The 15,019-nt window shown below is 34.7% G+C and overlaps 1 protein-coding gene across 5 annotated transcripts in view; it reads left to right on the top strand.

The window, feature by feature from the left end:
- PIBF1 (progesterone immunomodulatory binding factor 1) overlaps window positions 1–11,865 on the top strand; it is a 105,280-nt gene extending 93,415 nt beyond the window's left edge. For 2 of the 5 annotated variants that reach the window (XM_053971148.1, XM_053971145.1), the window contains 2 exons: window positions 9,239–9,415; window positions 11,247–11,864. In XM_053971148.1, coding sequence (XP_053827123.1) covers window positions 9,239–9,415; window positions 11,247–11,303 — 234 coding nt within the window. In that variant the 3' untranslated portion in view covers window positions 11,304–11,864. Of the gene's footprint in view, window positions 1–7,322; window positions 7,648–9,238; window positions 9,416–11,246 lie in introns of those variants that run through there. The other 3 variants (XM_053971147.1, XM_053971150.1, XM_053971149.1) reach the window with 3 other exon arrangements.
- The last annotated feature ends 3,154 nt before the right edge of the window (window positions 11,866–15,019 follow it).

The raw sequence follows: 15,019 nt of genomic DNA, 5'->3' as shown, positions 1-15,019 counted from the left end.
TTTAGTAAAAGGAAAGACTTAACAGCACTGATTCTTTTCTTTGAGCTGTATTATTCAGAATATGTTGCTATTTTTCATACATATTCTTGCAAGAATTATCTTTCTATTCACAGTGTTATACAGTAAGCAGTTGTATACTAAATAGGAGGTTTCATAGGCAAAATGCAACATATATATGGATTATGGGATGGAATTGGCATGTGTATTTTAAATTATATGGTTTAGAGAGAGCTAGAATCAATTTAAGGGATAAACTTTCAAACAAGAAATGGTTAATTGTTGATTAATCTGAAATTGTTCAGATTTTCTCAACTTGTATCCCATGTTATATTCTTTTTTTCCTGGATTGGCTATTTCTGTCTCATTCTACTGCATATCCAGCTGTGTAAAATTTTTACTTTTGTACATTTCATGGTAGCATTTGACTATTACCAAGTGGAAAGTGAATTTAACTACTCCGTAAGAAATAGCAAAACAGGGAGAATTAAACTAGAATATTACCATCTCAGAAAATACAGTAACTTCTACATAATTATGTATGAAAATAAGGCTGTTTTAGTACATTAGCATGTTAGCATCTGTTTCTTGTTAGGTGAACTTACTGAAGAAAGCAAATTTTTTATTAAATGTTGAGTAAATGAATGTCACAATGGGTCAGATTAAAAAAAAAAGTATTTGGAGAATTAGTCCTAGTTACAATTACAAATATATTTCTGATCTACAATACAAAGGTGAAAAAAACCTTAACAATTAGACATGCTAGTTCTGAATTATGAGACAAATTATTTCCTGTTGTTGTTAATAAGTTAGAAAGATTAAACTGTTAAGAACAAATCTAAGGTACAGCTGAAAACAGCAGAGATTTTTATGTATCTACAAAGATAGAAGCTGTTCTCTGCAGTGACTGGGACATTTTATTGTTGTCACAGTTCTAATGTGTTCACCTTATAAAACTGGAAGTAGTTTGTAGAACCATATAGTCACAGATCTGTCAGTTCATTTTAAGGTTTTTATATGCACTGGGATATAGAGAACTAGTGAATTAAGTGTAGTGCAGAGAAGCTATCAACATCCCGCATATGGTCTGGCATCTTTCCACCACCCAGTTATCAGCTTCATTTGTTTGATCAGGACATTTCATACTGTCTTCCAGTTTCCAGCTTTACAGTGTGTATCCATGTGCCTTAGATGACCATATGTGCAATTCTCACACTGAAATTCTTGCTGAGTTCTTGTATTTCCAGCACAGATGCAATTAGGATGCAACTATATCACATACACTCTGCCTTACTTGAAGGATTGAACAATGATTTGTGATGTTTTCTTGATTTCATAGGCTGTTGTTAAAATCTTCTTTGGGCTCTGTTATGGATGTAGATTCTACTTCTGATAGGCACAAGCTTAAGGAGTTCCACTGTTGAAGCTGAGTTTGCACCACTTGTGCCACTGCTTCCTAGCCGTCTGCAGTCTTAAATAAGGGAATGGACTGGCTGGCCATTTGCTTCATTTTGCTGTCACGTCAAAATGGCATTTCTGCAATGTCTTTCTCCTGTTTCACAACTTGTCATCATTAATGTTACTGTCCAGTGTTGTGAATTCATGCTAATGGTGTTGGTCTTTTTTCCACTTCCAGCCAAAAAGGGAACTGATAATTCATTCCAGGCTATAGCCTATCTTCTCCAGCAGAAATAAAACCCCTGAAGGACAGTTATAAAATAGTTCTTTGTGTGAATTGTCAGCACTTCTGAAGAGGAGACATTGTAGGTACTACTTTTGCTTGAGAGTCTCATTCCTTGATAATGACACATATGTCTCCTTTCTCTAGTGCACTCCAAAGTTTGAGTACCATACTCAAACTTCAAAGTGCTGTATGCAAGTCATTGCATATGTTGAAAGGTGGAACCAGGTTCTGTTTCAGTCATCTAGTCTGTTGTTGTGTAGAAATATGTTTATGCCAAGAATCCATACAGTGAGCTTTGTTTGTTTACCTCCATTTTAACTGGTGAATTCCAGTGCTGTCAAAGAGTACTGCCAGTGTAAAGATATCTGAGAAGTCACTTGTCAAGTGACAAAGTGGCAGAGATGAACCTTGCCTAATTTATAATATATTGTGTAGGTATCTACACCTGAAAATCATCTAGGGATTTGCAATCAGAAGAAAGAAACAGATACTATTATGGTGTGATTTACCATAATCTCATTTAAAATAAGCAAAATTAAGACTACTTTTGAATTTCTCACCAACAGCAACATAAAGGGATCAGACAAGCTAGTTTGCCTAGCTTTAAATATTATTACTGAAGATATCTAAAGATGCATATGAGGAAATCCAATCAAATATCCAGTCACATATTCCAAAGCCAAACTGCAATCAGAGTTGTCACATGTTCCAAAGCCACATTGCAATCAGAGTTCTCACAAAGATCCTTGTCCACCTTAGTATTAGCAATTAAATGATACAACTTTATTTTAATACCTTTACTTTCACAAAAGTTACAGTAGAAGTCTAAGAAGGATCCAAGTAAAGAACTACACAGGACTTTGTAAAGTGCAATTTCCTTAGTATTTTCTCTACCATCACCTGATATGCCCATTAAGTTTGATCCTAGTGAACACCTTGAGACAAGTCAACTGTGAAGTCAACTGCCCTGCCTTTTTCCAGATTAGGATAATTTTCCCTCAAGAAGGAGGTATAGGAAGTATAAAACTTCATTTTTTTCTCTGAATCCTCTCTTGAACATTTGTATATTGAACATGAATTTTAATTCTCCAGAGAATGAGAAATCATTCCAGAATATGCTCTTTACGGAACACTACCAAATGAGTATAACATTCTTAAATGCTGGTTTAAGTTTCTCAAATCAGGTTCTTTAATAAACCTCTAGCTTCAATTTCTGAACTCTGTTTTTCCCTGTGCAGACTTGTTTGAAGACTACAATAGCTGAATAACTAAGAGGAAACATGCATGTGAAGACAGATTGCACTGACTTGCCATGAACATGTTTTTCATGCCAGTATGGCTATCTTCCCCCACTTGTATGTTCTTATATATTTATCGCTTTTATTGTTAATGTTATTTTATAAATTAATGCAGCCATAATAGTCACCCAGCTGCTACATTCCAAGCTACTATTTGGCTTCCACACTGAGAAGAATCCAGTCTCTGGTCTCAAATTGTGGTGCACTAAAAGTAATTTTGTGAAGCAAAAGACTTTTTTGTTCAATTCCTTCCCTGCATGGGGTTGTACAGTCAAACTCCAGACTGGATACATATTTTATTTTGAGTTATAGTTTAACCATATGGGGACCATATGGCAGTTAAACTGAAGAATACCAGCTTTCCAAAGGAGGTCCTGACCATACATGCTTTGCTCTCACAGTACAGGAGACTTAAGGATTGGGAGTGAGAATACACATCTAAAATCATCACATTAGTGCTTGACTCGCAAATTTTGAAAGACCTTAACTTTTGATCAGCATCCCTGAGGGAGGAGACCTCTAGTTTTATCCCTTTTTCATCTGATTTTTCTGATTTTGATAGTGAAACTGGTTTCCTGTGCTATTCTTTTATGCTATGTTCTTCTCTGGGAACACTTGTCAGTCATCAAAATTCAGTGGTTCTGCCAGAACCTGATACATTTTCTAGGGCAGAAATCTCTTGTTCAGCTTCCACAATACGAGTTCTCTGCTTCAAAATGGAGTTATAGTCTAAGTTGAAGTTTGTAATTTTAAATTTATAAATATATGCAATTGTAAATTACATATAGAATTCCTAAATTCTATATGCAGAGCTAAAAGTCTAATGTCACTTGCCATGATAAAGTTTCAGTTAACTGAGCGTACAATTATCAAGGTCACTTTTGCTTTAGAGGACATTACCTGAGTACAGTAACTGTGAGCTTCACTGCATGAGGAGTGCATTCACTCTTCTTCCTACTGAGAAGTTCCAACTGTTTGATCTACGTAACACTTCTTTTCAGGATCATTGTATGGACATTATTTGAGATGAAAGATGATTTCCCTGCTGTAAGAACCTAAGAATTGACATGTATGTGATTGATTCCTGTTAGCCAGTTACTTTTTCTTGAGACTGTTATTTTGCATCTGCTTCCAGAGCATGATATATACATAGATATGTCTCATTAACTGCTTATATAAATTTATATAGTTATTATAACTATATATACACAAATATACTAAGTGCTATTGCAAGCTTTTGAGTGCACACAGAGGATTCTTTCTTCCTTTGATTATAGTTCCATGACAGAGACAGAAAGAAAAAAAAATACTGTTGACAATTCACTGAAAAAAAAGGCATTACTATCTTCATGCTATACTTGATTACAGTGATTATTGTAGGCATTTCTTTCACATACTTCATCAGTTACATGATAAAAGAGCACCTTTTTATCCCTCAATCATTTCCCACGTGAGGCAGTTCTTTTTCATTTTGCTTTGACGATGTAAGTTGTGGTTTTGTTATAATACTTAAAATTCTATTCATTTTGAATTAGGAAGATGTAAGCTGCTTTTTTGGGTACATGTATGTTTGAGCATGTATCAAGGACGTCAAAACCAATGTTAATAGAGTTCCCTTTATAGTATCTGTAACTCAAAATACATTTATGTTTTATATGGCTGCATGCCTTATTTTTTTGCATTTGCTTATCTTCTAGTTGCATTGCTAGTTGAAGGAATCAAATTTTATCCTTTGTATTCCAAAACTGATCTTCAGTCTCCATTTTTCTAGGTACTATTTTAATTATCCAAAATAGACAGGTAAAATCTATTTTAAATAAACTATAGCTCATTTTTACTTTTACTTTAAGCTCAAACATCATTAGAAATCTCTGAATTTTCTGAAGTATATGTAGGTAATACCCTTTTTTGCTTTACCTTTTAAAAATTACTTACACTTCTTCAGTTTGGTTCTTTTAACACTGTTTTAAAGCCTGATGATTTTCAGTTAGTTCCACAACACCAGTATTTAGCCTAATAAATTAGCAAGGTAGAATTTGGGAAATATGCCAAACCAGAAAACATTTTAATTAATGGACACTGTGGAAAAGACTGCTGTCTATCCTTTGTCTGTACCTTAATAAAGAGTCATAGAAACACTAAAGTTGGAAAAGACCTCTAAGATGATTGAGTCCAACCTTTATATCTCCTTCTCTGCTTGTGTATTGGCACACAAAATTGCTTTTGCTATTTTTAACTAAGGTTGTTGGACATAACTTACCAAAAATAAATGGAAATTAGCAAGTAGTTTCTTCTGATACTATTTACAATGCAATACATGTTACCTTACTTCACCTCCTGCTACATCACTCCCAGTATTCTCAGTCCATTAATTCTAATCAGTTACTTTGAATTCCAACTCCTTTTCTGGTTATACATGCAGAATTTTCAAGTATTCTTTTATAGTTCAAGTAATCTTTACTAAATGTGAATTAATATCCATAAGTGGAACACAGGATGTTAGATTGTCCTAAAGTATGAATCTCTGTATGTTTTGGAAAAATTGCCAAGTAGATAATCTGTAGTGTGAAAGCTTGTTCTAAAAACACAGTTCCTTTTAAGAAAATAATTTGATACTTCAAATCTGTGTTCAAGGCGAATTATGATCGCACACTGGCTATTCAGGATGAAAGTTGTTTTAGGCAAAGTAGAAGCCTGAGAAAAGTAAATGATAAGGAGAGTGAGGTGGGAAATGGATTCAGCTTATCACAACTAAATTTAGGTATTAAAATGAAGGTGTCTGTGGTGAGGTATCTTTCTGTGCTTTATAGTTAACAGCAGCCTAATCAGCAAGACTAATGTTACAACACCAATAGTGGCCCACTTCTGAATGGAGTCACTTTCCAAGCTACATTGTCCATAATGGAAAATTCAATTCTTAGCTCGTGGTTAGATACTTATGTTTAGATATAGCAATTTAGGTGTTCTAAGTTTGAATGAAATCCCACTTAATTTGTCACATAGCTTGTTACTTTGATTTTTGGGACTTGTGCTGGTACACAGAGCAACATCCTTAACAAAAATTCATCAGGTAGCTGTGGGCAGACTTTCAAAATATTTAATAATATAGTCCTGATACTTGTTTGTGTGGGTGACACTAATTGTATATAAACACTGTTTTTGTGCCAGCTGCACAGGTTACTTTTTTCCTTGTGTCATCTTAACCCACCGTTTTTTGCCAATTGCATTGTTTTCCATGGATCTGCACTGCCACGTCCCCACAGAATGTTGCCTAAGCGTGAGTGGGTGCTTGTGTTCCTGTAGTTTGTGACAGTGAGACCAAAGGTGTAAAGCCAACCCAGGGAGGAGCTGGGTGAATCCACTCAGAGGTGTTGGTACTCATAATCCTCCCAAGAATGATTTCTGTATAGCTGTCCAAAGCCAAAGCCCTCAGACCTGGAAGCCTCAACACAGTGACATGTATCTTGCGTAGCATGGCTTATATGTCCAGGAGCCAGCGTGGCAAAGACCAAATACTTCCCCAGAGAAACTGGGAAATGCAGAGCTTTAGCAACACTGTTTTCTACAGTGCACTGAGTTACTGAAGGGAATCTTTTAAGTAAACAATTTGCACAGCTCTGCCTGGACATAGAAACGTGGACTTGACACAGTAAAAAGTAGAAGGATTTTCATCATCCATTTCTCTTCACATCTTCCTTTACTTAGCTTATCCTGAAACTAGTACGTCCTCCACAAAAGATTCTTACCATCTCCTTTGAACCCTCTACCTATTTTCGCCTTCTTTCACAAGGTCTTGTTCCCACTGGAACAAGTCACATATTTTTGCTAAGTACAATCTCCAGAGCTGCTTTTTCCTTGCTACCTTTGTAGAGCAACTTACTGGATTTTAGGATTGGAAAATAATACAGAATCAAGGTAGCGTGCCAGCAGTAGCAGGTACTCATGACTGTTTGTTTGGAACTTAAAAGTGAAGGTAAGAATTAAGATTGTGTTCAGGAGCACAGAAATCTGAAGAGATGGTTGAAATTAGTGCAGTTCAAGACAGTTTTGTTTTCAGTTCTTCCTTTGTTGAATACAGCAAATCTCTTGCAAATATGTTGTGGCAATTTTCTTTCCTTGTTTAGCAGTACACATATCAATAATTCTGTTGGATTCAGTGTTTCTTGTGCTACTTATTTTGCCAAGTGTCTTAAGGTCTTTCTTACTAAATGAGGAGAGGGTTTAGAACAAATATTAAGGCAACCTTAGCTAAATCCTCATGATAAATTTGGCCGTGATGTCAAAATAGCTTCTTCGTTGTGGACTAATTTTTCATCCCCTCTCCCTGTCATTCTTTCCTATAGCTTCACATTAGAGAATCGTGCTGTCACAAGGGAAGCTTGTGTGAGAGCTGACTCTCCAGAGCCTATTCCAAGTCTGAAAACAGACAGTGCTGTCAAGTACAGGACAGATTCTATTAAGTAGAGAAGACTTTAAACTGCCAAATGGATCTTGACACAAGAGAATTTGACCCTACACATACAAGTTTCAACTCTGTTTCTGAAATAAATCTGTGTGACAGTTTTTGGGTTTTGCCGTGTTCAAACGTGCAACTATTTGGTCAGAATAACACAGTTTAAGTATAGGAACACCATTTGCTAATGTCAAAACATTGTTTATGTACAATTTAATCTCCTGTGATGGTGTATTTATTTGCTGTATACTTGCTTGAGTTATTTTCATCAAGAAATTCTGTCTATGTGTTGCTTTGGCAACATCTTTGCAGAGTTTACAACTTTGAAAAACATGTTGGCATTAGCTATGCAGTCCTTTTAAACAGCTGCTCTGCAGTCATGCTGTTTCAACATGCCACCACACATGGCTGAATTATGCAAATAGTTAATATTAAATGACTGAGATACAAGAACAATTTGTACACTCGATAAAGCTGGTCTGTGGAGTGTAACTTCCATTCATGTAACTGAGTTAGTGTTCGACAATTTAAAGGCTTCAGCATGTTTCTTTTGACTTTGTTTCTTGTTAAAGGCAGCAGTGGACAGAGAGAAGGTATATGGCAGGAGTATTTTAAAAGGCTGAGGGGTTTTTTTAACTGATTACTAATAATTCAATGAAAATAGAATGTGCATCAATGTAATTTTCCAGCAGGTATTAAATAGGTAAGATTTAACAAATACTTGTCATTCAGCTATAAACACAAATTACCCTTTTCTGGTTGAAAAATGAGATAGAATGTTAATTATATATAAGGCTAACACAGTAACAGTTGCTTATTGAAGACAACACCATTTGTAAAAAGCAAGCAAACAAAAACATTAATATTTTAAAACATGTAAAATTGTCTCAAAATTTACATTGAAAGGCTTTTCTACTGATCTTGCTGTTCTAATTCTACAATAATGAATGCTCTAAATAATACTACTAATAGTAATAATAATAATTAATGCTTTACATTCTGTTACTTATTTTATGGTAATCATACCCATTACATGGCGGGGAGGGGGAACGTTAGGAGGTAGATGTGGTAAAAGATGACAAAAGATGTTCAGTAAAGTCAGAAAATGATATGTTTTTTCCTTTATCACACTACTGTACACTTTGAGTAATCCGTTTTGTTCAGATTTAAGTATTAAGGAAAGATTACATTTTTAATTCAAATTGTTTTCAAAGCAAACTACTAGGATATCCGAAAAAAGGCTGCATTTCTATATGTTCACATTCCTTTTTCCACACTGGAAATTTAATTTTTCACAAAACTTCTTTTCCATTCTGAACCTCTTTTTGCTGTACATCCTCTAAAGGGTCTTCATTGATTTTTCTTTTCTAATCTGGATATAAATAAATATTTCTAGTAATGTATTTATAAAATTTCTGTGCAAAACCAAAAGTAAAAATTGTCACAGTCATTCAAATTAGATTTGTACACTCCCTCAGCCTGATAAGATAAATGCAAAAAAATTCAAGTGGAATGGAAGTCTAACTTAAAAGAGATAATGTGCTTCTTACTACACAGTAAATGTTCTCTTTTACAGCCTTTAAGCAAGACAAAATTTGAGTTGTATAAATTCTCTGTGCCTATTTTATTTTCTTACTTTGCTAGGGTTTAAGTAGTAATCTTATTAATCATAGCCAGTATATGTTCTTTTTTACATTTACTGATCCATGTTTGGTGAATATAAATTTATTATTAACAAATAAATATTTATAGGTTCAAATGTAATTTAACTTAATAACTTAGCACTGTTCTTTTGTGGTTTTATAGGAACTAGCCACAATGAAGCAATTAATTTTTACTCTACATGGTAAACACTGTGAACAAAATCTACCTCAGTCTCATATTGATGTAAAAAGTGCAACTGGAAGACAATCAATCCCTTTGGTAAAACTGCTGCAAGAACATGAAGAAGAAAATATATTTACGCCTAAGCCAACATTATTTGTAAGTACTATGATAAGAGTGACTGCAAAAACTTCTGATGGTTCTCCTCAGAATTTAATTAATTCAGCTCTTTATGGAAACAGTCAATGTTGAGGAGAAAAATGAGAGTTTGTGATGTTTTTTAGCTCTTTGGTTACTTTCTATATCTTAAGGTCGCAGCAAACCAGGTCTTTTTTTTTTTTTTTTAATAAATACCATTGTTGTATTACAATACTGAGTGGCTAGCAAGATTTTAATAGTTGTAGGGATTCACAGACCATTATACTAATTTAAATCTACCGTGATGGTGTGTAAGTGCAGTTTGTGCATGTCTGTATTGAGAAGGAGGAGTGAGGAAATAGGTGTATTTCTGCATACTTACATTGATGTATATTAATGTGTATGTGCGTGTGTATCTAAATATATATAAAAATTAGAACACCAGTATTGATATCACTTCTGTTGCTAAGGAAGCCTGATGTTATAAAACCAGTATAAAATCCTGTTTTATTCCTTCAGAAACTAAAAGCTTGGATTTTAATATTTGAAGTGGCCCAATTCAGATTTAGTGCCTCTGGTACTGGAAAGTTTCATAAAAATGGTTTAGACTTTTCTGACTATGACTGTATCTGAACTGATAGATTCAAGACATCCAAGCTGCAATGCTGAATCACATCAGCATGTGCTGATTTGGTCCAAAGAGAACTCTTTTTTTCTTTTTCATCTTTTTTTTTTTTATTTATTTTGTCTTCTTTCTTTTTTTCCTGGTAGAGACTTTAACATACAGCATCTTAAATGATATGACTTTGTGTACACCATGTACTGGGTGTATAACACAAAAAGTAGGAAACAGTAGCATCTCTGGGACATGATGTGAGGACATTGGGGGATTTTAGGAGTTCAGATTTTGCTTGAATAGCATTATTAGAGTAAACACAGGCTTATCCAGTGCTGTTTCATCCATAGGCCTTTTGGTAGTGCTAAATCATACTGCCCAAACTCTGTTTTTGATGGAGCTATACAGTGATCCAAAACATAAGCAAACAGTTTGTGTAATTAACCTGAGGTTTCCTTGCACAATCTGTCTTGTCTTACTTAGACAGAGCAGTCAGAAAAGGGAACTACAAATGAACAACTTTAGGGACAACAGACTGAGACAGTGCTCAATTGTTCAATAACTCAAGAGATTATACCCAATTATGAAAGGAGAATAGTCCTTACCTTGTTCCACCTCCACTTGATTAGTTTTATTTCTATTAAACTATTTTATTTTATGCAAACCACCACTGAATTTGCCACAAGCAATCCTGACTGTGTAGCAGTAACCAATAGGATTATGAAGGCAAGGAAAAGTTGCTCTCAGATAATTCTCGGCAATTAAAAAATCTTGTATAGAGTTAGAAAACTACTGTATTCTTTTATTTTCAACTAAAACTTTTTAAGAACTATATTTCTGCATAAAGTGTTGATCAGTTTTGGCACACCTAAGATCTCTTTTCTAAGATCTATTACTTTCTTAGCTGGAAAACACAGATGATGTTATTTCAAAAGAAACCTATTTATGGCACAGTTAATGCTTGTTTTCATTGTTACAGGTATTTTTCTAAAAATTATTTCATTTTCACCATATAATCTGCTTTTTATAACATGGAAATGGGGAGGTTTTAATACTGGTATGTTGTAATAGTAACTTTAAATGTGTAGTTTTGTTTTTGATATTTGCATTTAAGCAAAGAACTCAATTTTGAACTACATAGGAAGGAAGGAGACTTGTGTGGATTGTTTAAATTGTGTAGATTGCATGTTTTTATTCTGTTCACTGTCTCATAACAAAATGTTCTTTCTTTTACAGACAAATAAAGAGGTACCTGTGTGGTACAAGAAACTGAAGAAGAAGACATCGGCATAGCATTTTTCAAAAATTATTCAAAATAATCCTTTGGGGAGCTTTTCTTTAAAGAAAGTTATTTTCACAATAGTGATGCTCATTTTACTGTAAAAGCAAACAACTCGTTTGGTTTAACTGTTTCTTTTTTTGACTTATGCTTCAAATAATCTTATGCTTCATAAAATAATTTCTAGATCTCTCATGTGAATAAAATGTGAAAATGATACATGCAATAATTTTGTTAACATTTATTTGAATTTTAAAAGATAAATAAACACTAGTGTGTTCTACAAGTTATAATCTCGGCAGTTAGAGGATGTGTTATTCAGAGTGTTCCAATTAATGCAAATTTCAGCCTTTTTATATTGTTTTTCCTGGACCCTGTGTTTCATGCCACATTCCTTGCAACTATTCTGGCTAATGGAAATTTTCAAAGTATACATGCATTAGTACTGTACTTTCTATGAAGGAAATTCATGTCAGCTGGAAACAAAATTTCTTACTGGCCTTGACTTGTAGTTCATCACTTGATGTCATTTGTATAACCAGACATTTAAAATATTTTAAAGAAGCAATAAAATGCATCTTAATGGGCTAGACAGTAGTGCAGTAACATCAGTGTAATAATAAAAATAGAACCATGATGGGTGAGGACTGTAGTGTGTAATAGGGAAATGGGTAACTTACCATATTTAATTGTATGAAAATAAGCCCCAAAGTCCAAGAACACATTCTACTTGTTTATTCCACTCCACCATCTATTCTGACTGTACAAAAGTTCTCTAATTTTTCAAAGCATTCTTGACTTTATATGGTACATTTCTATGTTTAACATAAATAATCTTTTAAGTACTGCATACTGAAAATATTGCTCAGATTTCATTTAAGAGAAAGCTCCTTCTTCTTAGTGCCTTTTTCCTTGACAATATCTCTTAAATTGGTTATTTTTTCTAACCTGGACATGAACAATAATTATTTACTATATAATACTGAGCTATATCAAGTTTATGATTCCCAGATACACTTTTCTTCATTTTCCAAACAGTTGAAGCACAGTAATACTTCCTCTGCACCAGGAAAACTTCACTTTCCTTTTTTTTTTTCCCTTTTCTTGTTCTGAGAGACCAAGGCAAAAATGCTGGCAATTGCACATCACAGGTTTAAAATTATCATTCTGTGAGTGAGAGAGGCCAAGTGTGTAAACAGAGGTGATAATCTTTTATTAGACTAACTGCTGTTCACTGGGGAAAAAAAAAATCACACAAACTTTTGGGCTCACAAACCTTCAGTACAGTCATTTTTGAATAAAGTTTCCTGAAGTCTGGGTTTTATCTAACATATATTTTTATGTGACTAGAATCCTTAACTTTTATTTCCTATGAAGCAGCTTCCATATGCAGATACTAATTTTGTAGACTGTAGTAGATACTTCATATGATTCAGTCCCTAAATGAACTTCCCATACTTTTCTGTTAGTCTGTTATCAATGAATAATTAATAAATTGTATTAGCTAGAAGGACTGTAAGCTATTTTAGGCAAGATACTAGTTGGAATCTTAAGTATTTCCAATTTGTTTTCCTATGGTGCCTTTATAGACAAATTGGTGAGTTACAGACTGTAAGATGGGTGACGCACCCACCTAACAAAACACGATCAACAATGCCATGTCCTGCTGGAATAGTGTCATCCCTTGTCAAGTTCACAGGCAATACCAGATTTGAGGGAGTAGTCTATACACTGGAAGGAAAGGTCTCAGAGGATCTCAACAGGCTGGAAATTGGGTCAACAAGAAATGTATGGAGTTCAACAAAAGCAATTGCAGCCCCACATCCAAGATGTAATAACCCCATATGCCAATACTGCTGCAAAGCAGATTGACAGAAACAGACCTGAAGGTCCCAGCGGACAACAAATGGAATATGAGTCAGTAATGGGCCAGCCAGCCACATCCTAGGTAGTTATTACCAATAGGATAGTCAGCAGATGAAGGAAAGTGATTCTTCCCTTCTGTTTGGCACAGGGGAGGTTACATCTGGAGTCTTATATCCAGGTTTGGGCTTGTTCAAGAAAGGCATTGACATATTGCAGTGAGTCCAGCAGAGGTGCACCAAGATGGTCAGGGGCTGAAGCGCACCTGATGTAGAAGGGGAGGTGGAAAGAAGTGGACTTGTACAGCGTTAATATTAGAGGACTTACAGGAGGAACTTCTAGTCTCCAACTACCAAATGGGATGGTACGGAGACAACAGCCTGACTCTGAGCTAAGAGATGCATAGCAGTAGCGTAAGAGACAATGGACACCAGATGGAACACTAGAAAACTCAATTAGCTATTACGAAAAATGCTTTTACTGTGAGAATGGTCAGATAATGAAACAGGTTGCCTAGAGAGGTGGTGGAACCTTCATTCTTGGAGATGTTCAGAACCCAACAAATTCCTGAGCAAACTGGTATAATTGGACCTGACTTTGAGATGGACTAAATGACTGATTTTCAGAATTCTGATTAAATTACTCTGTGATGTTATTCCTAAATAATCTGATATCAGATAGTGACATTAATTTACTTTGTACCATCCAAAAGGCAAAATTCTGTTTAATTCTTCCTTAGAAATGCAATACACAGGAACATTTTTACTCTTAGAGAGTAACTGTGCATTGTAAATTTCTGTGTCCTCCAGGCAGCCTTTTCTAAGAAGGCTGACAGAAAATTAGGCTGATTTTGTGGTGAAATTTTATTGATATTTAAACAGTTCTTCAGTTGACAAAGTGACTTATTCTGTCAAACGGTTGTGGTTTTTAGGATTCTTTTGTAATTATTAACAAGGTCCATCTTTAAATGTGCAAAAATAAAAGTAGTTTATTAGAATATACTGATAACACACAATGCTGTTGGGTAAATTCTTGTCATACATGTGGTCCTTGTGTAAATGTCCTCAATCCATTGGGTTTTTTTAGTTGAAGACTGTATTTTTCCTGTGATTCTTCACTAGACTGCAAGGCTGTAATTAATTATCTAGGAGGAGACCTTCTAAGCTTCTCACGAGAAAGCTAGAATGTCACTTAAATATAACTATTCAAACATGAGATGCCCTACAGCAAAAATTAATGAAGCTTTTTGCTCTCTGTGTAATGAAAAGGCTCAGTTGCAGTACCTGTACAGCACTTTTACTGATGTTCTTTCCCACAAACATAGTTGTCAAATGAATTATTCCAAAATTCTTCTTCATGGTCTTTGCAGTCTCCTATTATCACAGGCCTTGTGTCAATGATGTGTGAGTCAAAAATAATGAAGTAAAGAGAAATTTCGAAGGGTAGTCATGCATGTAAGCAACTTGTGACTGAAGTGCCCAACCCACATAATCATCTTCAGTTCCTCTTTTTCAAACCAAAGGGAGCAAAGCAAAAAAAAAAATCTCAGTCTGCTATTACATTTCTTGGTACAATAAGCAGGTGTTACTTAAGTGATAAGTTTCGTAAATATGTGGGTTGAACAGGAAAGAAAGAAAGACAATGCTTTAGAACAGGTTAGGATTTTAGGGGTTCTTTAACACTGTAATTGCTTTCTCACCTTTCTGTCCCTTGTCTGAAGCCAAGAAGCTGTAGTGCATCAAGGTAATCTCTTGTTTGAGGAAAAAATTGAAAACATAATTGCTTTTTTAAATAAAGCCTAAACTTTTAAGGCTTACTGCTGAATCCTGTGGTCATAATTCACTGGCACTGTAGTCTCTAAATATTT

Source organism: Vidua macroura, chromosome 2, assembly GCF_024509145.1.
Source record: "Vidua macroura isolate BioBank_ID:100142 chromosome 2, ASM2450914v1, whole genome shotgun sequence".
Lineage (NCBI taxonomy): Eukaryota > Metazoa > Chordata > Aves > Passeriformes > Viduidae > Vidua > Vidua macroura.
The sequence above is the reverse complement of the archived record's forward strand: the minus strand, read 5'-3'. Positions and strand labels throughout refer to the sequence as shown.